This window comes from Coenobita brevimanus, chromosome 68, assembly GCF_032717465.1.
Source record: "Coenobita brevimanus isolate Jiangsu-jjx chromosome 68, ASM3271746v2, whole genome shotgun sequence".
Taxonomy (NCBI): Eukaryota; Metazoa; Arthropoda; class Malacostraca; order Decapoda; family Coenobitidae; genus Coenobita; species Coenobita brevimanus.
The window spans coordinates 7,992,895-8,020,000 of record NC_137021.1 but is presented as its reverse complement, the minus strand read 5'-3'; the positions used below and the strand labels follow the sequence as shown (position 1 = coordinate 8,020,000).

At 42.5% G+C, this 27,106-nt stretch overlaps 2 protein-coding genes and 1 non-coding gene across 3 annotated transcripts in view; 1 reads left to right on the top strand and 2 right to left on the bottom strand.

The window, feature by feature from the left end:
- Positions 1 to 27,106, top strand: part of LOC145405786 (cystinosin-like) — a 49,465-nt gene that overhangs the window by 5,491 nt on the left and 16,868 nt on the right. The window contains exons 3-9 of the mRNA XM_080277022.1: positions 1 to 21; positions 426 to 566; positions 1,993 to 2,092; positions 3,306 to 3,460; positions 8,165 to 8,303; positions 8,572 to 8,689; positions 12,864 to 12,969. The exon at positions 1 to 21 is cut by the window's left edge and continues 417 nt beyond it. Of these exons, the coding sequence (XP_080133148.1) occupies positions 1 to 21; positions 426 to 566; positions 1,993 to 2,092; positions 3,306 to 3,460; positions 8,165 to 8,303; positions 8,572 to 8,689; positions 12,864 to 12,969 (780 nt within the window). The remainder of the gene's footprint in view (positions 22 to 425; positions 567 to 1,992; positions 2,093 to 3,305; positions 3,461 to 8,164; positions 8,304 to 8,571; positions 8,690 to 12,863; positions 12,970 to 27,106) is intronic.
- The window catches only part of LOC145405843 (ras-related protein Rab-9A-like), an 85,462-nt gene continuing 80,309 nt past the window's right edge, over positions 21,954 to 27,106 (bottom strand). Inside the window, exon 8 of the mRNA XM_080277090.1 lies at positions 21,954 to 22,212. The gene's annotated coding sequence lies outside the window, so the exon portion shown is untranslated. The remainder of the gene's footprint in view (positions 22,213 to 27,106) is intronic.
- On the bottom strand, positions 23,968 to 24,086 carry LOC145405924 (5S ribosomal RNA). The gene has a single exon (XR_013898461.1). It is a non-coding gene; the product is annotated as a 5S ribosomal RNA (ribosomal RNA).

Here is a 27,106-nt window from a genome sequence, read left to right as displayed (position 1 = left end):
CACAGAACACCAGAATGTGGAGTAAGTTTGTGTGGACATTGAACAAATTTTCTCTGTCTCTCACGCTCTCTCTCTCCGCAAAAAAATTAGGGATATGTTAATTATATATTTAAAAAAAATCTAGCAAACAATAATATGCAAACGTATCAGTGAGCTGTCACTGTGACCTGTATTCTTGATGACAGGAAATTTCGCATCGCCTCTTCCTTTGAGATTTATTTGGAATATTGCACCCTGATAATCTCTTGTATGTTGCTTATATCCTTTCAGTATCAACACAGTTTGCATCGAAAACAAATACGAGGATATTGAGGTGGATATGGATGTATAATGTGCAGAATAACTCGCTAAGGAAGAGGTTTAACGAAATCTCTGTAGGCACGTAGAACACGACCTTATTAATGTCAACTGTGTCACTGTATCAGCGTCGTGGAGGCGTTCGTGCGAGTGTCTGTGATCCACACCCCCGCCCTAGACACCGTGAGCGACGTGTTTGGGTGGGTGTACACCATCATCTGGAATATTTCCTTCCTTCCGCAGGTCTACCTGAACTGGCGCAGGAAGAGGTTAGTCCACTTCCTCTCCTAAACTTTATATAAATGGGTGTATTTAAGTCTCCCTCTCTCTCTCTCTCTCTCTCCCTCCTGTACTTTACATAAATGGGTGTACTTAGGTCACTCTCTTAACTAAATCTTGCATAAATGTATACTTAGGTCACATTAATGTGTTACATAAATGGGTGAACTTTTGATAGGATAGTACAATATCACTCCCAAAGACTAAAGTGACCACACTGTCTTGCACAGAACTCCCTGCCTGAGAGAAACGGGTCCGGCTGACACCCAACTTCTGATGGTCACCTATCTAAATATACTATAGCACTAGCCCCCCCCCCCGCGCGCGTGCGTGTGTGTGTGTGTGTGTGTGTGTGTGTGTGTGTGTGTGTATTTTGGGCAGCCGAAACTACACATTCAAATCGCACCAAAATTGGCACTAAAATTGCAAAAAAATTCACTGATGTGAAAAAACATGGTACCATCACGATTGAAAAACTTTTACTATATTTAATGAGCGATCACATTTTGACCAAAAAATGCCGCTCCAGGAGCCCGGCATAGGATCTCTGTAGAATTTTTTGTCCACAGGTACAACTAAAATATATTAGTCTATAGCAGTAGCCGTGTGTCCGTGTGTATTTCGGACTTGCGTTCGGACAACTTGGGTTCCATTCCCGAAGCTGCAAATAACACGATCAACTGGTTGGCTGCAAAAAATCCAAGTAACAAAGTTGCACTAGAACAACACATAAACGCCAGAGCCCTCCGCAGGAGCAAGTCCGAGGGGCCCGAAGGGCCCACGAGCACTTGTATAAGCTATGAAGATTAACTGTGGTTTGCCTGCACACCGATTACAACATATGCACCTTCAGCAGCGTGTTGGAATAGCCAAACACTCGCTGTTACCACCATGGGTTTCACAAAATGAAGATTGTTAGATAATGGGATAATGTTTACATCTTTAGGAACACGGCTAATAGCCCTAAGTCGATACAACGAGGGAGGGGGAAGGTTCTAGTTTCTATTAAAATGTATACTACTGCTGTCCAGACTTTGAAGGTGAAAATGTTCAGCCACTAGCTGCTAAACTACATTATGCGAAGTATATTTTCACCTCTAGTGGTTGCCATACACAGGGAAGGTGTGGTTAGTGGAGTATTCTCCCCGGTCCTCAGTAATGTATCAGTATCTATGGTTCTTTCACCTAATCTTTGTTCAGATTTTCATTTTTGCAGCTTATTTCATGTAGCTCAATTGCTGAAAGACAATAGCAGGGCTCTACATTCTTTCCATCGCACTTCTTCCTAACGAGCATTGGTGGTGGTTTAGCACTCAAGATGGAGAAATGGTAGCTTTAGGCCAGGTTAGAGTTAAAAAGAGAACACTCAGATTTTGTGTCACTTTAAAGTGTTTATATCCTGTCTTCCCCTTCCAGCGTGGAGGGCTTCAGTCTGGACAACGTGACCCTTAACATCATTGCCTACCTCTGCTATACCCTGTACAACATCGCCTTCTTCACCATCCCGCTCATCCAGGTACTATAAACACTCAGGCTCCTATACTCGTACTATTAACACTCAGGCTCCTATACTCGTACTATTAACACTCAAGCTCCTATACTCGTACTATTAACACTCAAGCTCCTATACTCGTACTATTAACACTCAGGCTCCTAAACGTACTCGTACTATTACCGGTAACAGGCTTCGAAACATGTATTATTACATGTCCCTGTACTCGTAATATTAACACTCCCAGGCTCCTATACTCATACTGTTACTACTCAGGCTCCTCTACTCTACGGCAATCTCGATATCATTACGTTCTTCACCATCCCCCTCATCAGTATACGACTTTCATTCCCAGCCTCCTATACTAACCCTCGACAGTTAAATAAAAAAATCACCTGGCATTGTGAAAAAAAAAAAAAAATCTTAAAGTGGTCCCTACCATGAGGCAGATAATGGTTCCATTATTAACAGTCTCTGACTCCTATTACCAACTCAGCTGCATTCAGGGCCGGATTAACCCTGCTGTGGCCTGGTAGGCAACGCAGACGGTTGGCCTGCAACATATAGCCTAGATCTTTTTCCGTTAGATCTCTTAATTCCGTTAATTGATGGCCTGGTGGCTGATACCCCTTATTAGGACGTCCAATGCGTATATTTATTTCTCTCTGGAAGTCTGAATGGCCTGTGACAGGCCACGGCCAGGTAGGCAATTGCCCAGTTTGCCTATAGCCTACCTGGTAATCCGTCCCTGGCTGCATTAGCCTATATCATCCAACATTTGCTGGAGCAGAACGCTGATCTTCACAATAAATAGGAAATAAAAATTTATAATTTTTTCATTCTGAATACTTCAAGGCACTTTGAAATCAAGGTCAGAATCGGCTCAAAACTGTTGTATCTTCTCGACAAACAACTATTGCAGATGAATATACCGTATGAAATACGTATTGCAGATGAATATACCGTATGAAATACGTATATATAATGTGGCTTTGGGGATATTATAACTCTTCTTCCATGGCCATTTAGTCCACACGTTACGCCTCAGCATCCTGTTGCATGTTACCGATGTTAACGGGGCTGGCGACAAAAAATACATAAATAACATAAAAGAGAGTATCGAAGTGCAGCATTCATGATAAACTGCAAAGAAAAGTGTCACGACGCTTACAATACCACCCAGAATACAACCCTATTCTTCCATACATTAACTGCTTTTATCCCCCCTAACCTCCAGGCCCAGTTCCAGGAGCGATACCCTAGGATGGTGAACCACGTGCGACCCAATGATGTGTTCTTTGCCAGCTTCTCCTTCGTGGTGGAGGTGATCCTGGGCCTGCAGTGTATCGTCTACAAAAGGGCGCCAGGACAAACTGTGTCGTGGCCGTGCAGGTTCGTCACTCAGTCAGTCAGTGTCACACACACACACACACACACAAGCATGCATGCAAGTACACAAGCACATGCACACACTGGATAATGTAGATAATAGCATGGATACACACACACACACACACACACCCATATATATATATATATATATATATATATATATATATATATATATATAGTAATGCTAGGTGTTTTAAGGGCCGGCTTCCCGTCCCATAAACGCCTAGTGTGTAGCGGGGCTCTCTGTCAAGACCGGAGCTTAGACAAATAGGAGGTAGGACACAAAAACTCAAGGTAACAGCCTTAATTACACGTGTATTACTAAGTTGGACAGGGGAACGAATAGATGTCACTGATACAGATACACTGGACAATTATAACTCTTACGTCTAGATATGGGTTATCAGTATCACGCAGGATACTGCTCAGATCAAATAGCACTTGAGGCAGAATATTATTAATTATAGGAAGTCTGGGTTATCTATATTCGTGGAGTTGCTAATATTGTTCCGTGTTGGTGAGGGTTTCTTTGGCACTGGGGTCTAGATATGGTCTTAGTATTAGGAGGTATTTTCTGGTGGTAGCATATTCACTCTGATAGACCTGACTCTCACTGGGTGGCCGTATTTGCGGTTGCACTGTCACTGTTACTCACTCCACCACTTTGATATTATCACTAACTTCCACTAGACTCTAGAGGGTTAGTTCACTGTTCTGCCTCTATATTACTAGGTCACAGACACTGTATTATCACTATCACTCCTTTCGGATCCGGGCGTCGGGGTGGTCAGGTAAAAGGGGCGGCAGAGGCGTCACAGCTCCACTACTGACCACGGACGGGGCCTCTACGTCCAGAGGCCACGGGATCACGCACAGGGGCATCCTTTCTCGTCCGGGGCTGTGGGTGGCGAAGGACCCCGCGCTCTCGGGGCTGGGGGCGGGAGTACGGCCCTCAGGACTGGGGCTGAATAACTGCCTGAACCTTTCGTTCAGGTGCCTGACGGAGGTAGAAGACCTCCGGCGTCGGGGTGGGGGGGAACTCCCGCCCGGGAGTCCTGGGGTTCCTGAGGGCTGCGGTCCCTGGCGGCGCCGTCAGGAAGGGGTTGCGGCACCAGTCTGTGTCAGGGTTTGTCAGGTGGGCCTCCTCCAGAGCCAGTTGCAGGGAGCAGAGGCTGGGGGAGACCACAGGGCCTCTCCAGTACAATTCTAGGCCCGGGACTCCCTCTGGGTCGTGGGCAGGAGAACAGGCGTCAGCTTCCGATGGAGGAGCGGCTACAGGCCGTCTCCTGCTGTAGGGCCCAGCTACTGACCGTGGCCTTCTAGGGGCATGGCTACCGACCGTCGCCAAGGCCCAGCTACTGGCCGTGGCCTGTGGGAGGGAGCAGCTACCAGCAGACATAAGTGCGCCTTCAGAGTGGCTACAGGCCGTCTCCTGATTCCCCTCAGGTCGTCTCCTTCAGGAGGGTTGAGCAGGTACAGGGCGTCTTGAGAAGAACACCTTCGGAGCAGCTACAGGCCGTCTCCTGATGAAGGCGGGAGTGGCTACAGGCCGTCTCCTTCAAGAGGGTTGAGTGGCTACGTGCCGTCTCGAGCAGAACACCTTCAGAGCAGCTACAGGCCGTCTCCTGATTCCCCTCAGAGCGGCTACAGGCCGTCTCCTTTAGGAGAGTTGAGTGGCTACGGACCGTCTCAAGGAAGACACCTTCAGAGTGGCTACAAGCCATCTCCTGACGAAGGCGGGAGCAGCTACAGGCCATCTCCTTTAGGAGGATTGAGCAGCTATAGGCTGTCTCGAGAAAGACACCTTCAGAGCGGCTACAGACCATCTCCTGATGAAGGCGGGAGCGGATACAGGCCATCTCCTTATTTCCTTCAGAGCGGCTATAGGCCATCTCCTTCAGGAGGGTTGAGCGGCTACAGGCCGTCTCCTTATTTCCCTCAGAGCGGCTACAGGCCGTCTCCTTATTTCCCTCAGAGCGGCTACAGGCCATCTCCTTCAGGAGGGTTGAGCGGCTACAGGCTGTCTCAGGGGTACCGGCAGGAGCTGGAGAAACAGCTCTACCCTGAAGCTGGTTGGGGAAGGCTCGCACGGAAGGTGGTCTGGTATTCCTGCTATGGTGGCGGCGGTCGAGCTCCGGGTCATAGGGGCACGCGGCCCAGGCGGACTTATGCCGTTGTTCCTCCGAGTCCCGTCGCACTGTCGTTGCTCCTCTATGGGCTCCTTGTGGGGGTGTCAGGGCGCCTCCTGTGGCACTATATATATATATATATATATATATATATATATATATATATATATATATACTGCAATAGATTGGATTAATGTACAAGACAGCAACACAAGCATAACTCAGTTTAATTACTGCAAGGTAAACACACACACACACTATATGAGCTCTCAGCTCCCTTCCGGGAGGGTAAAAGCTGACAATCACGACCATCAAGTGATCCTGACCGACCCGGTGAATTACACACACACACACACACATCTCTCTCTCTCTCTCTCTCCATGTTGTCACAACACTGTGATGGCTTAACAGTATCGCCTCTCTAGCACTAACAGTTTTCATACAAGTCTACAACAAACTAAACCATAATGACACCACTGAAAACATAATGCAGTACCTGCAATTTGTAACCATATGAATAAATTATGACATTAGAAATAATTACTCAGATTGGCAGTGAGACAGCATACTTACTTGCCCTGAAACAGTAAGATTATTACATGACCACTAATGGAAGAGATAACGGTCAAGTGGTCTGAGAAACAGTGGGGTGCACCGGCAGTTTGAGGGGCAGGGGCTCTAGCTACACACACACACACACACACACACACACACACATATATATATATATATATATATATATATATATATATATATATATATATTGTTATGCTAGGTGTTTCTAGGGCAGCTTCCCGTCCTAAGAACGCCTGGCCTAGTATTGGGTTCTTTTCAAGACCGGGCGATACTACAAATATAGGAGGAACAGGGCATAAAAACTCAAGGCAACACCTTACACGTATATTCACTAAGTGTACACAAGGGCAATAAGATATCTCACAATATTTCTGACTCATCAATTCTGGGGCTGCTGAGTAGGGGTGAGCGTATCTCGCAGGATGCGTGACAGTCACAGTTCACAATTCAGAGTGGTACAGTTCACATTATGATTCTAGGTGCCTCAGGGTATTTATTTATATTCAGTCTCTAGGAACACTGGCTCTGGGTTACATGAGAGTTCTTAAGTCCAACCTTGTGATGATCAGTGGGGGGGGACACTGACTTGATCTTGTTGCTGGGAGCACACGGGGGTGGGGGGGAGGAGAGAATCTAGGTTGGCACAGGTGCAAGGGGGGGGGGGAGTTTGCTGAATAATAATATCACTACTTCGGGTATGGGACCTTTACTTTTATCACACTGCACACTAAGTCACTGTCTGATCGTGGTCATTTAATGATTCCACTTTTGGCACCCTACTCGTACTGTTCCTGGAGTCACGTATAGTCCAGGTACGTTGATGTCGTCCCCCATGGGCGTGATGAAAGGCCCCCAGTGCTGGGGGCTGGGGACAGAAGTCTGGCTTGTGGGGTAGAGGCCAAACAACTCCTCCAGACACCTTCTGAGCTGCTGGGTGGAGGATCCACGTCGCCTCGGCTGGGAGTGGGGTGGTTCTTGCCCCAGGGAGCCAGGGGCTCCATCGGGGACCCGGGGGCTGCGGTCCGCTCTGGGGTGCGTCACTGTCAGGAGGGGACTGCGGTGACATTCCGGGGAGGGGTCCACCAGGGGAAGGCCCTCCTCAGGGGCCGGCTGCAGGGAGAATAGCCCAAGGAACACCACAAGGCCCTGCCACCAGGCTGTCAGTGGTGGACTCCCTGGCTGCAGGCTGGTACTACAGCAGGTGGACGCGGGAGGACAACGTGCGGGCGTAAAGTGGCTAGAGGCTGTCTTTCATCTGCGGATGCAGCAGGAGGATGTCACCGGTGTCTTGTCCTCAGGACTGCTACCGACTCTGCGGGTAGTCCTGGTGGAGCGGCTTGAGGCTGTTTCAGTAGGCGAGTGGCTGGAGGCCGTCTTGTGTGAGGAGCGGCTTGAGGCCGTCTCGTTTGTGGAGTGGCTGGAGGCTCAGTTGTGGAGCGGCTAGAGGCCATCTCGTGTGAGGAGCGGCTTGAGGCCATCTCGTGTGAGGAGCGGCTTGAGGCCATCTCGTGTGAGGAGCGGCTTGAGGCCATCTCGTGTGAGGAGCGGCTTGAGGCCATCTCGTGTGAGGAGCGGCTTGAGGCCATCTCGTGTGAGGAGCGGCTTGAGGCCATCTCGTGTGAGGAGCGGCTTGAGGCCATCTCGTTTGTAAAGCAGCTGGAGGCTGTCTCAGTTGTGAAGTGGCTTGAGGCCGTCTCCGTGGGGCTGTAAGGAGTGTAAGGTTCAGCTCCATCCTAATCCTGACGCAGGCTGGGCTGACGAGAAGGTAGTGAGCCCGGGCTGAGGTGTACAGGTAGGGTCGGTTCCGTGGAGTAGGGGCGTGCGGCCACCCGGGACTTGTGCCCATATGGTACAGACACCCTGTATGCTGCATCTAACCCTCTGTTGTTGCCTCCTGGGGGTGTCATGTCGTCTTCCGCTGTCATCATGTCTTCTGCTGTTATCATTTCATATATATATATATATATATATATATACTGTGTGTGTGTGTGTGTGACAGGTTGCTGTTCTTGGGGACCATAGTGGCAGTGCTGGTGGACTGTGTTCTGGCTGGAGTACACAAGGTATGGTGGTTGGACGTCTTCTATCTTATGTCCTACCTCAAACTGGGCATCACCCCACTGAAGTATATCCCTCAGGTGAGAGCTCATACTCACATTACAGATTCAGATATTTTACTAAACTTGCTTTCAAACTCCATTAGAATAAAGAATATAAAACTGCTAAAACAGAGTAAAAACATGATAAAATAATTTTAAAAGTCACTATATGGAGATATGCATGAAGGTGTAGGTCAAAAGATATGACAAACAGGTAAAAAAAAAAAAAAAAAAAATCATCCAGTTCATGACATATACTGACAAGAATCAGTCTTTGTGCAGGTGTAGTGTTCCTGTTCTTATACAGGTGTATGTGAACTACAAGAGGAAGAGCACAGAAGGGTTCAGCGTGAAAGGGGTAATAATGGACTTCTCCGGAGGAGTCCTGTCACTGGCACAGATGTTTTTGCTCTCTGCCAATAATGGTGAGCAGACCTAATTTTTCCATCATAGTCCAACAAATCCTATAGGAAATATATGACCGGTTACCAACAATCTTGGGAAGTCAGGTACTACCATAAAAGTGAAATGTGGCTACAGGCTTCTTAACTTGCCATACAATCATCACTATGATCTAGGAAACTCAATCACAGGCAAATAGTTCCCAGCAACTGTTGAGATGCAATTAGCTGGCTGTGGCATTTGATTAAGCATTAGTCCATAGTATCCATAAGCTGTACCAAGACTAGCCCAGATACGAAGATTCCTTGAGAGGGAACAAAGCATCATCAGATTTTACTTAATTTAGTCTAAGATACATGGGTATCAACCTTTTAGTCCAACTTCCCACATTCACATGAAGTGTAGATATCCAGAACATAGTTCTCTAATTTCATCCAGGACACAAACCAGAAGATAAGGGAAACTCTAAATATATGAGATGCTACCCCAAAGTTCCTGAAATTTGACTAAAGAACAAAAAAAACTTAGGTCATATCCTAATCACTATCATCCCCATCAAAGTAGTCTCCTTGGGCAGGCAGACATTGATCCCAGCGCTTCTTCCATGATCGGAATGCATTCTGGAGGTCCTTGAGCATCAGCATGTTCAGGACTTTCTGCGATTTTCTCCTGGTTCTCCTCAATGGTGTCAAATATTAGTCCTTTCTGCTGGATTTTCATATTCAGCAAGAGGAAAAAATCACAGGGGGCCAAACCTAGTGAATCGTGGGGGTGGGGGACAACCAGTATGTTTTTTTATGCCAAAAATTGCTGATCGACAAGGGCTGTGTGCGTGTGTGCAGGTGCATTGTCATGGTGAAGCACCCATTAGTTTGTGCACCACTTGTCTGGACGTTTTCACCTGACTTTGCCAAAACAAAATGTGCTGGCAAATTCCATATGATGGGCAAACAGTGTCACAAACATCATGGATTGTTCTCCAACGATCTTCGAGGATGGTCAGATGAACTTAGTAACATTGTCAGGAGCTGAACTGGTGGAAAGGCAGCCAGAGTGTGCATCATCATCTGCTAATATTCGTTTGTTTTTAAAATGCTTAAACCAGTTGTAGGTCTGTGTAACCCCCAAGGCACTATCACCAAATGCTTGTGTTAACGACAAGTGATTTCCGTTGTGCTTTCAAATATCGGGGACATTTGGGTAGCACCTTGTAATCTCTTCCCTTCACCTGTTTTGGTATGGAGGCATCAGACTCCATGTAATGTATGTGCTGAGTAGCTGAATCACCACCATCTTCATGACCAATCTCACTTGAGTTTTCACAATCATGCCATACCAAAGCCTTATGCCCATACATTAATGTGAGCACTAACACACTATTATGCAGCATTTCTGTAGCTACCATACTGTTTTCTGACAAATTAACTAGGCACTAAAATGCTTTCATGCCATGTTTCTGTAGCCACAAGACTGTTTTCTGGTTTGTATTAAGGCTCTCACACAATCAGCCACCATTCTTCCTTGAGTCACTATACTCTCAGCTTTCTAAAAACAGTTACTTTTCTTTTCTGATAGTGCTCTAGGATATATAAACTCTACCACCAGTTCAGATCTCTCATTACTACTGAAAACATCACGCTGTGAGTCACTTTCTCTCTCAACATGAACACTTTCCTCTTTTCTGTGTTTTCCTTCAAAGAATGTCACTCTGAGACATAAACTTAGAGCAAAAAATAAATCTATTTGCTATAAGCCAGCATCTGTATACATAAATTTGAAGTGCTTCACTCTTCATTGCTCATCCACCCCACCCCTCTCTACAACTCAAGTTCTCACATCTCTCACGATCCCACTTGTGTGTATGGAGTGAGGCTTTGGTATGACATGATTGTGAAAATTCAAATGTGATTGAGCATAAAGGTGGTGGTGACCCAAGTATTCAGCATTTACATTACATGGAGTCTCATGCCTCTACACCAAAAGAGGGGGAGGGAGGAGATTATATCTAGAGTTTCTTTTATCCTCTGCTATGTGTCCTGGATGAAATTAGAGAACTGTGTTCTAGATATCTACACTTCATGTAAATATGGGAAGCTGGACTGGAATGTTGATGATACTCTGGTTATCTTACACTAAATCAAGTAAGAATCTAATGATGCCTTTTTCCCTCTTAAGGAATCCTTGTGCCTGGGCATCATTAAATCCTCACTGTCCACCACATCTACTCTTACACATTCACTACCACCCTAATTCTTTATAAAATTCAGTAGTTTTCTATCTACAAGATACATATGTATAATCTTTCATAATCCTTCCATATTCACTCTGTTACAAGCACTTCCAGATCAGGAAATGTATTCAATATGTGACTTACAGTCCCTCTCACATGCCTCCTTTACTCTATGCTTTGCTGCAACTTCACCCTCTTTGCTGTATTTTTCACTATTCCCACTACCCCATGCACAGACACCACATTCCTCCTTTGTGCACTGCCATATCCAATCATGTTTAACACCACTTTGCTCTCATCATTCCTATTCATCAGATTCTGAAACATTCTTTCCATATGCTCCTTAATTTCTTCCATTTATTAACATTCTCCCACTCTGTTCCCTTGCACTCCCACACTCATTTCTAAGTTTCTGCACCACTTTCCAGAAAGTTTCCTATTTTCAGAGTATCATACATTAATTTAAATTTATAGGTTTAATCAATTACCTTTTCCTTCTGTCCCTTTACCAATCTATTCACACGTTTTTTTTTTTTCTCTCTACACAGTAAAAACTCTCAAATCCGAAATGCTTGGTTCTACAGACTTTATGGAAAATGGGATATTTGGAAAGTGGAATTATAATGAAAACTATGAGAAATCATGTAATAATAGTCTACAGTACTGTGAACAGTAAATACAAAGAAATACCTTCATTACTAATTTATCATCTACTCTTATGTTTATTAAAATTAAAAAGAAAAAAAAAAAAAAAAAAAATCTTCAGATATTCACTGACTAAGGACATGTGATATCAATACCAATTCATAGCATGAAAAAAAAAAAAAAAAAAAAAAAAAAAAAAAAAAAATGGAAAGTGGAGGTTCTTGGAAACTGAATGTTTGACTTGGGAGTTTGTACTATATACCATAAGACCTCACTATAATGGACTAATTGGGACCCAAACCATTCTGAAAAATGCGAAATTCCTATAAAAGCAACATCCGGACCTCCCCCTGTTAATCCTGACTTTTTCAGCTATATCAGACATTAGTCCAGATCACATGAACGGTTTTTAAACTCTTTTGAATACCATTGTGGTACTGTACTGTGTTATATCTTCACTACATTAATCAAATGGTATAATATATATATAATAATACTGTACTGTACACTGATAAACATGTCGTTTATTTACCTTATTGTGGTGAACACAGCTGACGTGGTCAGACAGTTCAGACTGCTTCTGGCTTTATCGGACTTTTTCCAATATATAGGAATTTAGTCCAGTAGCTCCTCAAGTCCGATAAAAGCGAAATCCGGTCTATGGAAGTCCGTTATATCAAGGTTTTACTGTAATCCCTTTTTCCTTCATCCCAACATCTTTCTTGCATTCACCTCAACCACTTCTTCCCTTTTTCTTCCATTGCTTCAACATCCTCCAGACTCCATTAAGCTGTTCCTTTCTTACTGGTTGATACCCTTGCAAAATCACACACAACATTAGTATTCCTAACCAAGCACTCCATATGCTCCAAATTCATTACCCTTATTATTCATATTCTAATGCTATTGCCTGTTTTCTTGCTTGTCTACATTCAGTCTTTTACTAAGATAACACCTCTCACCCATTATTACTGTGTTGGAGAGGGATGCTTTCATGCAGAGACACTGATATAACCTGGCAGCCTAGTTATACAAGTTTCCTTCAACTACTTCCCTGTGGCCTAAAAGGAGAATGGTCAACTGAAAAAGGACAACTTCAGCTTTCGTTGTACCAGGTTACTGTTCTGATAAACCTGGGATCACAACAACAACAACAACAGCCTCTCTAGTCTTATTCAGATGACACTATTCAAACAAGGTAGGTGTATTCCCTTGAGGCCATGGACTTGAAAATGCAATGGTTTGACACCCCTTCATCAAACAAAACTTCATGCTACAACTGAAGATGGATGAGTATAAACACTATTGTAATACATTTGCAGATGACTGGCTTTCCATCTTTACCAACTTCAGCAAGTTTGGTCTTGGAGTTGTAACACTTCTGTTTGATACCATCTTCTTCCTTCAGCATTATTATTATCATATCAGGTAAGGCCTTAAAACTATTTGGGCATTTTGTTGTGCATAAGAATGTCCAGATAATCCTTGCTTTGCTCAAAAAGATAGTTATGTACCTATATCTTTGGTAAGTGTAGTGTTTCACATCAAGTTTTAATGCAACCTGTATTGTAGGTTATGTATCAACAAGTAGGCCCTACAGACTGCTCCTCTTTCAAGTACAGTATTGGAGAATCTCCTTTAAAATCCTCTAAAAAAGTTCCTACTGATGTACCTCAGCATAGTACTGTACTGGAAATAATGCTGTAAATTATTCCCATAATCCCAGTACATCAATAACTGCAATTAAGTACAAGAAGTTGAAGCTACATAAGGCAACAAGTGAGAGGCAATACAAGAAATATGGTGTGGTGTGGTGGTGGTGAGGCAGTTGACAAAATTTCGAGCATACAGACTGGCATGGGATACAGGGATGATACCAGGAGATTGAAGAAGGAGAGAGCTATAGTTCCTAAGCAAAAAAGGGAAGGTAGTAAGGAAGAGTGTAAGACTCATAGAAAATTAGTTTATTATTCCCTTTTGTTATTTTGTTCCTGCCATTTACAGATGATTTTTCTTAAGCTAATATGTTTTGTACTTGGGGGAGACAGAGACAGCCCTCATTAACCTCTTCAATACAAGAAGTCTTTTGTGTCATATTGCTTATAATAGCTCCAACATGATTGCATGTCACCTAATTGCAGCTCTCCACGCTATTTGATCTCTGGCACCCTCCCTATTCAGTCCCTTATCCCTAAGTTCACACTCTGTGACCCTGTCCTAGGTCTTTTTCGGTCTGCCTCTAGCAACCCTAACCCCGACATTCACACTTCTCATTTTCCGCACACAAATGTCATCCTTCATCCTCTCCATATACCTAAACCATCTCAATCTACTCTTCCTCATCAGAACAACAAAATCCTCCAGTCTCATCCTTCCTCTCAACTCTTCAATCATATACCAGCACCCCCCCCCTCGGGCCTCGCAGTCAAGGATGCATTCATAAGCTGAATAAAATCAAATGAAAGTAGCAGTGATGTAGTCTCATTTAAATAAGTGGGGTACACCAAAGCACAGTCATCCCACTGGAAGCATGCAGGGTCACCTCAGCCAAAAAAATAAGGACGACAGGTCCGCAGCAAGGTGAAATGCACTCGCATGTTGACAGTTTTTTTTTTACTACTGAGGTGTTGTGCATCACAAATACACACCAGAAGATCAGGCTGTCAACAGACATTACTATCTCAACATTATCCATAGTCTTTATGACGCAGTAGACCAGACCTTTGGAAAGCAGCAAGTTGGAAGCTGAACCATGAGAATGCCCCTGCCCATTCTTCTCAACTGATCCAGAAATTTTTGGCCAAGCACAATATCCTGCAGGTCAAGCAGGTTCCCTTCTCACCAGGCATGGCTCTAAGCAACTTTTGGTTATTCCACAAGCTCAAAACTCCGCTGAAAGGTTCCCAATTTGAGATGATGGAAGAGATCATGATAAATGTGACGAAGCACCTGCAGGAGATACTGAAAACCGACTTTGAAAAATGTTTCAGGCAGTGGAAAGAACGCTGGGCTATGTGCATCGTCAGAAAGGGCCTACTTCGTGAGGGATTAGTGTCCTAGCTCAATAGGTTAGCTATTTATTTTTAGAGCCTCAGGTTAGATACTTTCTGAGCTGACCTTGTATACATTTACCAACACACATGCACGCACGCACGCACGCACGCACACGGTAGTGTATGTTCCCCCTAAGACAAGAGCATGGAGTGATGATGAATACCAGGATATGTTGCCAGACATGGCTAGTTATTTACAGAAAGTGATTGAGAAAAGCAACAATATAATTTTAATGGGTGACTTCAATTGTAAAAAGGTGAACTGGGAGGAATGGGACTCAGCAGGCAGCGAAGATTCGTGGGGCACTATATTGTTAAATATATCAATGAACAATGTGATGATGCAATGGGTCAAAGAAGAGACACGGTTCCAAGGTGAGGACACACCAGCAAGACTAGATTTACTGTTTACCAAAGAACCCGATGTAATAGACTCCTTGGAATATCTGTGTCCTATTGGAAAAAGTGATCATGTGGTCACTGAGTTCCAGATGATAACAGGGAACGTGGAGCCAAGAGATGAGCTTTATAGGCAGGGAAGATACAACTTTGGAAAAGCAAACTTTACAGGAATGAGAAAATTTTTTGAAAATGCAGATTGGAGAAAATTCAAAGAAACAAGAGAGATACAAAGGAAGTGGGATATTTTTCTAGGCCTCTATAATTCGGGAGTGGAAAAATTTGTGCCAAGAGTAAGGGGGAAAGAAAACAGGAAAAAGGAGTGGTTTAATAGAAGGTGTATGAAAAAAAAAAAAATCTAGACTTTTGATGATTATCAGATTTTATTTTGGGGTTTGAGATATAAACTGCTTTTAGGCTTAGTTTAGCTTGTTTTAAAGCTATTTGGGGGTTTAGATTAGCTAGAAACTTGTTTTTGGACTCATTGGGTGGGTTTAGGACTTGGCTGGGGGGGAAACCCAAGGCTCAAAAACGCATCCCTATACAGTACTTTACATGTTAAATCTACCCTGAGATACGATACCCCACCTAGCGATTTTTTTTTTTTTTTTTTACTTAACCAATTGCATAATTAAACTGGGGTATGCCTGTAGTAGACAATATATATATATATGTATATATATATATATATATATGGAGCCTCTATGGTACAGTGGTAGAGTGTGTTTTGTACACGGGTGAAACAGGGTTCGCCCCCCGCCAGGGTAATAAACTTTGGGAGTGTTCGCCCGGCCATGTACTGCATTGGCGGACACAAGGGGTGCTGTGGTTGAACCAGTGTCACTTACTATAAAGTATGCTTGCACCCAGTCGGCTTGTGCGGGCAGACTACACTTGGTTCACAAACTACACACACATCCAAAGCCACTCCAACACTACAATTACACTTACAAGCACTTCTCACCCTACATAAAATCTCTACCAGACAGCCTAAGCCATTTGGTAGAGATATATTGGCTGTATTGTCCCAACTTCGGGCGGGATAGGTCGGTCCTGCAGTGGATACTCAAACGGCTGATGATGATGATGATTCATATACAGTAATCCCTGTAATATCTGAACGCCCAATATCCGAACATCCCCACTAACCAGACATAATCGTCCCGGGACCCAATATTCCCAAAATGGGCCAAAAACTGCAAATTTTTTTTTTTAAATCTGACTTTTTTCCCACCCGTAATTTGAAATTGCCGTGTGGCGCCGAACAGCTGTTACACCATGGTCCCTTCACCCCTTCCTTCCTCCCCCCTCCCCTGTCAGGGTTGCCATTTGGTATTTTTCATTACCAAGTGTGGGCCAATTTGGTAATTAAAAATTCATTTGGTAATTAATCAGAATAATGCATTACCAAATGGATTTTTCACAAGTATGAGGATACACAGGATGGAGATGGTGGATTGTTTGCTCTCTCTGATTAATTTGGTAGCCTATATAGAGTGATAATAATCAACATGCTGTTCATTATAAGAAGAGTGATTACACGTATTTCCACTTGTGTATATAATTAGTGAAGAATAGATGCCAGCTTTACGAAATTGGTAATGAAAATTAAAAATGGTAATGAAAATTAAGGAGTTTGGTAATGCGGCCGTTGCGATCTGGCAACTCTGTTACCCCGCCATCGTCAAAAGTCACAGCCTAACTCTGATAAACAGCAGATGCTTATAGCAGTGCAAGCCACAGGTGCTTGTTTTTTGTGAATAAACAGTGAATAAACTGCAATACCTCGCCACTAGAACACACGGGAATTTACAGTGTTGTGCAGTGTTAAGAAATTAAAATTTAGAGTGCAGAGGATTAACTGTGGACTGCAAACTGGCGGTTCAAACCAGTCCAGGAGCCAGGGACTTGTAAGTACCCAGAATGTTTAATATTGTATAAACTCATCTCTAAAACCTCATTTTATGGTTCTTTTGCATTAATTTCAGTCTTTTATGTCCCTTATTGGTGTGATTTGGGTCTTAAATAGGTGCAATGCATGTCTAGAGGGAGTTGTATAGGTGTTTTTCTGAGTCAGGGTCCATAAGTACAAGTACAGGAGGCTGGGGCCCAATATCTGAACAGGATCACTATCCGGACATGCCTTTGGCTCTATTACATTGGATATTGGAGGGATTACTGTATGTATGTATATGTACATATACATGGATGTGACAGAAAGTTCGGAGAAATACACTGAGGTGGTTTGGCAATGTGGAGAGGATGGAAAGCGAGAGATTAACAAGGAGAGTGTATGCAAGTGAGGTGGATGGGGAGATAGGGAGGGGGAGGCTGAGGATGAGATGGAGAGATGGAGTGGAGAGGTATATGAGAGAGGAGGGTGTGAGCTGGGAGCAAGGCAGTGAAGTGGCATTGGACAAGGCAACATGGAGGTGATTTGTTTGTGGCCACTCCTTGCGGGACTGAGGCGTCTGGCAATAGATATATACATGTACCTTGATATATGATACCCCTAGATGCAATACCCCGGCTTCGCGATGGGGGTAGAAATACCACCATGCCCCGCCTAACGATGGCCAAACCCCAGTTTAATGATGGGTTTTTATTTCCTTTCCCGATTTTGATGATATTTTAGACTAAACCTGTGTGTTTAGGTTGATTTATAAACTGTTTTTAGACTTAGATTAATGTGTTTTAGCCACAGGAGGGGTTAACATTGTCATTTTGGAGTACAGTTTACTAAGCTTGATTTTTTTCCAGACTTATATTTGATGTTCAGATTATAATTGTTGGTTTCAGTGAGTTATTTACAGGTGTTAGGCTTAGGTTGGCCTCTTTTACAGCTGTCAGGCCATTGAGACTGGCTTTGAACTTGTTTTTGGACTAATTTGGGTTGGTTTAGGACTTGAATGGGGGGGGAAACCCAAGGCTCAAAAACGCATCCCCATACTTTACATGTTAAATCTACCCCAATATACGATACCCCGCCTAATGATGGGTTTTTACTTAACCAACTGTATCGTTAAACCAGGGTATACCTGTATATACAGTAAAGCCTCGATAAGTCGACCCTGCAGAAGGCAGAATTTTCGGTAAGTTGAACTCTGACCAAGGTGTGACTTAATGTTCATTCAAAGGGTAACATTTTAGTTTCTTATATTCCAAGTGCTACATTTTAGTTTACTATATTCCAAGTGTTACATTTTAGTTTAGTTGACTGTAAAGTGAAGTAAATATGTGCAGAACTTTACGTAATTAAGTGACTGTTGCATCTGTCCACCTATGCAACCTCCTATCCTAGCCTAGCCTATGACATGCACCAAATTGTTTTTATTGTTTAATCTTACTGCTTTATAAATGCTTCTTTACTTTAGTTTTAATAAACAAGTAATGACATACAATTTGCAAACATTGAGGGGGGGTAATATAGTGTTTTTTGCAATTATTTCCGGTTAGTCAGACTATTCGGTAAGTTGAACTACCCTAGAGCCCCATATAGTTTGACTTATGAAGGGTTTACTGCAAATACACATATATACATGCATACATATATATAAACATATATACAGATAGATAGATAGAGATAGATAGATACAGTAGATAGATAGATAGACAGATATGTATATACAGTGGAGTCCCTTTTATCCAAAATTCTTCTAACTGTTACTACGCCATTAGCTGTAAGTTTTACTAAAATGTTCTTATTTCGATTAACTGCAAAAATCTGAAATCTATCCGAAAATTCAAACACGGCGGACTTGTTTTGCGCCACTAGCATTAGTTTGGATGATGTGGGAGATGATGTGGTTGATGTGGAAATGATTGAATAAGGAAACAGAAAACAAGAAAAACAATGTTTTAAAACTTTGTTTGTTCGAATAGCTTACAGTGAATTATGTAATTGTTCTGGTGAAGGTTTATTTAAGTTTATTTGAGTGAAGATTTATTTAAGATGACAGTTACAAAAGTGCAGTTACATACGTAATTACGACAGTGTATTAAGTGTTTTGGTGATGGTTGAGTGGCCTTTGCGGTGCTGGTGGTGGTGGTGGGCTAGATGTCGCCAGAATGAGTGATGGGTGAGTACAATACTGGTCCTCTGTATCCTAAATATTATTACAGTATACTGTATTTTATCCAAAAAAATCAATTAAACAAAATTTTGAAAGTCCCATGATTTTCGGATAAAAGAGACTCCACTGTATGTACATATATATATATATATATATATATACACACACTCAACCCTCGGCTATCACTCCCAATTGGTACCGCTATGGCTGCGCTATAGCCGAAACCGTGATTGCCGAATTGAAGAACTTATGGCAGTAATTCTAACTGGTCCCATGACCTCAATATTACCCCTAAGATAACCTTTTTGTACCACATATTAATATATAATAGTCTAAAAATGAGCATATTTTATGATGTGATCACTATTCTTATACTGTAAATACCTCTCACAGTTGATTCATTGATGTTATATTTCTTCCCCACACTTCGCTTGGTCTCACCATTCTCTATGAGTTTCACATTTCCTGTTTATCTGCATAACTTAAGTTCTTCCTCTGCTTTATTTCCCTGCCAGGTGCTGCAGCATTATGTTGGGTGATGGTAGGGGGACGGGGAGGGGGTATGTTGGCCATGGTCATATCATAAAAAAGGTTATTGTTCTCGCTATCACTGTTCACGGTCTAGGGGCGTGCACTTGAATGGTTTGGCGGGCAGGAGACTCGGTTGGGCGGCCAATCAGCGCTCAGCTGGCGCTGACGTCACACGACCAATCACAGAGTGACGCTTTTGTTGGCTGGGCGGTGCTCTGGAGCCTGGCCTTTTTGAAATTTTCGAACATTTGCAGTGCACGATAGAAGGCATTTAGTGCATGATAAAGGTATTTGTGTAGTTTTTTATATAGGCGTGATAGCAAGATACGCTATAGCGGAACCCATGATAGCCGAGGGTTGAGTGTGTGTGTGTATATATATATATATATATATATAATGACAGTGAAGTGGCCTTGGACAGGGCCACTGTGTACTTTCCTGTAACCAGTGAAATATATATATATATATATATATATACAGTACTGACAAAAGTTCAGTCTGTGTTGAACAGGGCAGCACGGATTATCTTTGGTCTCCCCCCGAGAAACTCAACTACCCCATTTCTGATTGAGCTGCACTGGTTACCAGTAAAGGCTAGAACTGAATTTAAACTGTGTCTTATTACATTCAAGGTTCTTAAGTTTGGTGAACCGAAGTATCTTGCTGAATTGTTAAAACTCCCATTGGCACGCCCGAGTGTGATGTTACACAGTGAAGATGATTCCTTGCGTCTTTATGAGCCAGGAGCCATTCACCAGTCATCTTTCTCTGATCGTTCTTTTGTGTATAGAGCCCCTGGATTATATAACAGATTGCCATTGTCCATAAGACAACTCTCTACTGTTGAATCCTTTAAGAGACAGCTGAAAGCCTTTCTTTTTTCAAAATGCTATCACCTGGAGAGAGGTACTATGACGGATGATTATAGGGTTTAATTATTACCACTTTCATGTATATATGATGTAGCTTGTATTATATACAAGAAATGTCACAATTCTTGTAATCGTAAAAATAATGTATGGGTGTCAAGCACTAGTGAATTCCCAAAGGAAGAACTGGCACTTCTGAGAAACAAAAGGTCATATTATTATTATTAAATAAGAGAGTAAAAAATGTTAGATGTGGAATTCCTGAATGGACATGAAGAAATACAAAGAGTTGGTGAACACACATGGATAAGGGTACCAAAGTATCTCCAAAAGTGAGATGAGACAGAAAGAAATGTTGAAGGAGGCTGACCACATGGAGTATGGAAGAAGACAATGGAAAAGTACACTGGAGTGAGAGAAGGAAAAGGAAAAGGAGTGTCTGAGGGTGAGAGAAGTGTGTGAGGACAAAGCAGCCTGGAGGGACTTCCCTCACAGCATTCCCATGTCAGGGAGGGAGAGTGAGGAAGGGGGTTCCAGGAAGGAGCACGGCCTCTGAGACGATTACCACTATAATGGCTTAATAAGGCACTATACAGTTAACTCTATACATTATATGTTTTATAAAAATTTGCTCTGATGTGTTATTTTACTATTATTTAATGTGCTATAATGTCATAGTACAAAACCAAATAAAATATTAAAGACTTTTGTTTCTTTCAGAGATAACAGCAGCACAGGACCAGTTTCCTGCAAAAAACCAAAATACAGGATGGCTGATTACCAGACCATAGATCCATGAAGAACCCTAGAATATAATGTACCACACTTCTAAATGAAAAAACAGTTGCTATAGGATTTAGATTTTTCATTAAGGATGTGAAATTTTGTCTTCCTTAGACACCATCTCTGACACCATACACTAATGCTTGCATAGAATGCAAATACTGAGTGATCACTTACATTGTCTCTCCTCAGTTAATATTGACATGTAGATCCAAACATGAATCTGAAATAGGGCTGACCCAAGCGAGAATGGAACACTTTCAAAATACAGTTTATGTATCAGAGTGTGTGCATATGCACATAAGTGAATTATTAAGTTTTATTTCCTTCATCCATATGTTTCTATCCAGACTGTCAGTTATACCACTGTTTAAAACTGATACCTGACTACATGAATTATCCCTTAACTTGGTCATAATATCAGTCACTTTCTACTCACTGAGCACTGAGACACTGGTACACATGCATCTTTAATTTGCTCACATTTTTAACAACTGGCACCTAGTACTCTCATACAGAACACTCCATTCAGATTCATGGCCTTGCACAGATTAGATCTGTTACAGGGAGGTTTTTTATTATGTTGTTAATGAGTAGGCACCTGCCCTGCGAGGTCGTTCCATGGGGTGGGTGCTCAATGCTCTTTTATGCTAACAAGACTGCACTGTGGTTGAAAATGTTTTATTCAAATCATCTAGGTCTAGTTTCACATTGTGTAAGCTCCATTCGTGTCACAGTAACTTTATGGACTTAACCATCAGCTTATCAACTAACAGACAAATCGTGCATTGGAAACTTGTGTTATAGGCAAATAGTGTTGTCCTGATCATGAAAGGATTAACTTCAGCAAAGCAAGAGTGGGCAATGGAAGTGGAACATTCTTCTTCCTTGATCAATTTCTTGACTGAGGAACTGAGTTAGGATGATAGTGGTAGAACCAAAATCTAAAACACGGAGCATATTCTGGAAACAAAAGAGACACTTATGGGCATAAATACAAATCAAGGAAACTAAGTACAAGTGACACTGGTACAGCAACTTTAATGAAGGTGACACTAGGTTAGATGATACAGGGAAAGAAAGAAAGAAAGAAAGAAAAAAAAAAAACTTGAGAGAAATAAAACAATTAATTCCACAACAGCAAAGCAGAACAGTGACAAAATATGCCACCCACCTATCTATACCAACTTTCAAGAGAGTGGGTAGGTCAGGTTGCACAAGTCATGATTCTGAATTAACCTCTTCAAAATGAATATGTATTTTTTGTATTATTCTTGCTACCAGTAGACAATAATACTCAACTATGGTCTTGTGGTAAATAGTTGATGAAGTCTCTCTCAAACCCCTCCACTTCAGAAAGTCTATCTTTAAGTGAATAAAATTATCTGGAGAGAGTATGAACATAATACAAAATACATCACCTAACTGAAGGGGGTTAACTTTACTCATAAATCTGTGTCATTTTCTGATAAAATAGCAATCTAACTTAGCATTCTACATTAAAGTACAAAAGACGTGAAATACTAAAATCAAAAGAGACCATTATACAAGTAACAAATTCTTCCTGAAAGGCAAGGGGGTCAACACAAATGTTGCAGTTAGTCTAAAGGACAAATATAATGTCTACAGCTCTACAGCTGCTTTTCTTATCCAACCTGAACTGCAGTATGAATATATATATATATATATATATATATATATATATATATATATATATATATACAGTAATACCTCACTATAACGGACCAATTGGGGCCAAAGTCATTCCGAAAAAAGTGACATCTGGACTTCCCCCTGCTAACCCAGATATTTTCCGACGTTAGTCCAGATCGCATCAATGAATTTTAAACAGTTTTCACTATCATTGCAGTACTGTACTGTATTATACCTTCACTACAATAATCAAACTGTATAATGTACTGTATATAATAATAATGTACTGTACAGTGATAAACATGTCTTTTATTTACATTATTGTGGTGAACACAGTTGAAGTGATCAGCAGTCTGGACTGCTTCTGGCTTTATCAGACTCTTTCCATTATACTGTATAAGAATTTAGTCCGGTAGCCCCTTGATTCCGATAAAAGCGAATTCGGTCTATTGATGTCCATTATACTGAGGTTTTACTGTATTTATATATATACAGTAAATCCTCGTTTTTTGCTGCTTGGATGTTCTGCCAAAACCTCGCAAACCGTGAAACGTTGAAGTGTGAAGTTAAGAATCAGTGGGAAAAATAGAAGAGCATTCTGGTAGGACATGTATCTACCCTACCAGAAAGTACTCTGACACCAAACAGGCCCTACCCAAAATTAAATGAGGAGTGTCTGCTAGTGCTAATACAGCATAACACAATAAATATGTGCCTGAAAAGACATTAAAACTGTTATAAAGAGCTGCAACACCAAAAATCCTTACCAGAAATACAGTGAAGACTGGCTTGAGTTGCAAGTGAAGGTATGTTGAGAGTGGATGGGCTAGTTCCTGATGTCACTAACCAAGGAAAAGCTGCCAGTTTTCAACAGAGTATTTACTTTTTGACATCAAAGTAGGTCAACTAAACCCCGGTCACTTTATGTGCCCTCTTTGTCACTAAAAGCTTGCCTGCTTGCTTGCCAGCCAGACGCCATGTATCCCAAGGGCTTAGAGTTAATTGTTTTACAGGGAGGGGCACTAATCCTCCACCAACCCCACTTGACACGTAGGGAGAACGTTATGCCAACAGCATCTGGTGTTCCCAGGCGGTCACCCATCCAAGTACTAACCAGACCCAACGTTGCTTAACTTCGCTGATCGGACGGGAAGCGGTGTACTCAACGTTGTATGGCCGTTGGCTAATCTGGCTAAAATGGTGACCCAGAATATTGGGAACCTGAAAAGCATCGCCTATGGCTCCATCATTGGTGGTGAGGACTGGAGTCAGGGTAGGTGACCATTTACCTGCTATTTTCCTGATGCAGGACCATATCCGTGGAATGGGGGTCCGAGATGAAAGTAGAGACATATGACATCCAGCTATCCTTTTCTGCTCGACGGACTGTATGGTGAAGAAGGGCATTAGTTTGTTGAAAAATTATAAAAGCTTGGATCTCCAACGAAGTGCCCTTTTTCCTGTGGAAGCTCTTCCACCTGGTCCTCTTGACCTGGAGAGCTGAAGTGCACTGGTCATTCCACCATGGGACACATTTCAATGACACAGGATGGGAGGTACGCGGAATAGAGGCATGGGCAGCCGTAAGAAGAAAGGCATGGAAACAGGAAAGCAAAGCAGTCGGATCATGGGAGAGTGGGAGAGGAGTGGGAGGAACAGCCTAGGACGTAAAGGTTGCCCAATCTACCCTATCAATGCGCCACTGAGGAGGGCCGGGGACCGGACAGTAAGACGTGGGGGTTAGGAGGATTGGGAAATGGTTCGTGGCACAATAATCATTCAGGACTGACCAAGTGAAGTCCAAGGAAATCATTGGAGTGCAGATGGACAGGTTAATGGCTGAGAAAGTTCGAGTATGGCTGTAAAAAAGGGTTGGGGAACCAGAGTTAAAAATGTAAAAATCATGGGCAAGGGGGAAATCCTCCGAGAAGAGCCCACGTGCAGTTAAAACAGCCACCCCAGAGGGGGTTCTGACAGTTAAAATCACCTAAAAGTAGGATAGGAGGGGGTACGTCATACAAAAGTTGATCGAGGTCAGGTACTGAAGAAGAAAAACACAATGGGACCATTATAACCCACCGAGACAGAAACACCCTGGCGAAGGTACATTTGAGGAAGGGAGAAATTATAACAACATTATTTTACTCACTGCTACAAGGAAGAAAGGCTGTAATATAATCAAACAGAATAAAAAATTGGTGGGCTGAGTCTACCATCTCTGTACTGGGACGGTTATTATTCTTTCCTTCCTTAAATATCGATAAGCTTTACTTTACGTCCATTTCAGGTATCTGTCCATCAAAACAAAAATAAATAGTGTTACGAGAAACAAGTAACGATTCTTTGTTAAGAAATAGCAGCATGACATGGCTGAAGATCGTATGTTACGATCACAAACAACAACAAACTCACGTGTGTCTACTGCCCAGCTGGACCTGCTGTGTATTCATGACACGGCTGCAGATCGTACATTACGATCATAAACAATAACAAACTCAAGTGTGTCTACAGTACTGCCCCGCTAGACCTGCTGTATAAAGATCATGGAAAACTGTTGCATAGAAAAATGGACAATGCCTAGACTGAGCATTGGTACGCATCGTCTGCAGAGTGTCGGCTGCTGGCTGGTAGTGTCAAAGTGCAGGGAAACTAGTGAAGTGTGAAACAACTCAGAAACTTTTTCTTGCACAAAAAATGAGGTGTTGAAGTAAAATGCGTCGAACTACGAGGATTTACTGTATATACTGTGCAGGTGTGTGTGTGTGTGTATATATATATATATATATATATATATATATATATATACACACACACACAGTCAACTCGCATATATCGCGGGTTTGTTAGTCACAGTTTTCTAATTCATGGTACTTTTCCTGCCAAACCATGACTGCTTCATATGTCACCATAACCAGTTCAACCAATTTGATAGTTGCAGTCGTTGCCCCAAGTGACTCATTTCCGAGGAGTTTTCCAGGTCGCAACTTCGCTTACACTAGTCACAGCCGGAAGCCAATAATGTTCAAGCATGACAAACCAATCACAGTACTTCCCACCCACACCTTGTGGAAAGCAGGCACACTAGTGCACCCTGTTGTCCCCACTACTACCACATTCACCTTGTGCTGAGAGGCTGTAGCGTGCCTCAAGCCTTAGAACCCCTCCCCCATGCTGAGAGGCTGTAGTGTGCCTCAAGCCTCAGAACCCCTCCCCCTCCCCCGTCCACTTAAGCATCATCGTCAGTCCGAGTCAGGTAAGAACCTTACGATATTGTTTGTTCTCATTAAATACATGCATTACATACTGTTTTGAAAGAGTGCTAGCATTAGCTGGTGACAAGTTGGGTGTAAGTATGGTGGAAGGGGACATCTTTGCCGAGAGGTTAGACTCATAAGTAATTTTCCCAATAAGTTATGTCATTTATAAATCGTGGAAATTCCAAATCACGGTAGATATTAAGACTAAAATAACCACAAATCACCCAAGCTGACTGTGTATATATATACATATACATATACAGTCACCACTCAAATTCCGCGTTATAGGGCCATATGCATACATGTTTAAGGGTTTCGTGGTTCCCAAGCCAGCCCCAAGTTCACCTTTTGGGGCAATGTTCAGTTTTTTTTTCCAGGACATTTACCTGCCTAATAAAGACTTCATTACATACAAACACTAGAGGATCCCCCACCATGAATGGAAGAGGCTGTAGGCTTGCTGGGAGGAGGTGGAGTGGGGTTCTGTGGTAAAAAAAAAAAAAAAAAAGGAAAGATCACACAGAGCACATGTGCAGCCAAAGCGAGGGGAGATGGTAGGCTTAACTGGGGCAGGAATGCTCAGTGGACCATGATGACACCCAGAACAGACAAGTGACAGCCATACATCATAGGCTGATGCAACCGGCATGCTCAGTGGACCATGACGATACCCCACGCAGACACTTGACAGCCATACATCATAGGTTGAAGCAACCTGCCCTATGAGTATCACTGGCCGCATTATGTCTGTTCAAAACGCGTTATGACCCTAATTTGCCACTTTATGACTGTTTGAACCATAATTTGGGGTCTTTGGCCATGTTATGTCTATCGTTACCATGTAGTAAGGTGTTAAAAAGAATGAGCAGCTTCCTCCAACCACGTTATGTCTATCATTTTCGTGTTGTGACTAAATTTTGGAATCAAATTTTGCCCTCCGTGTCATG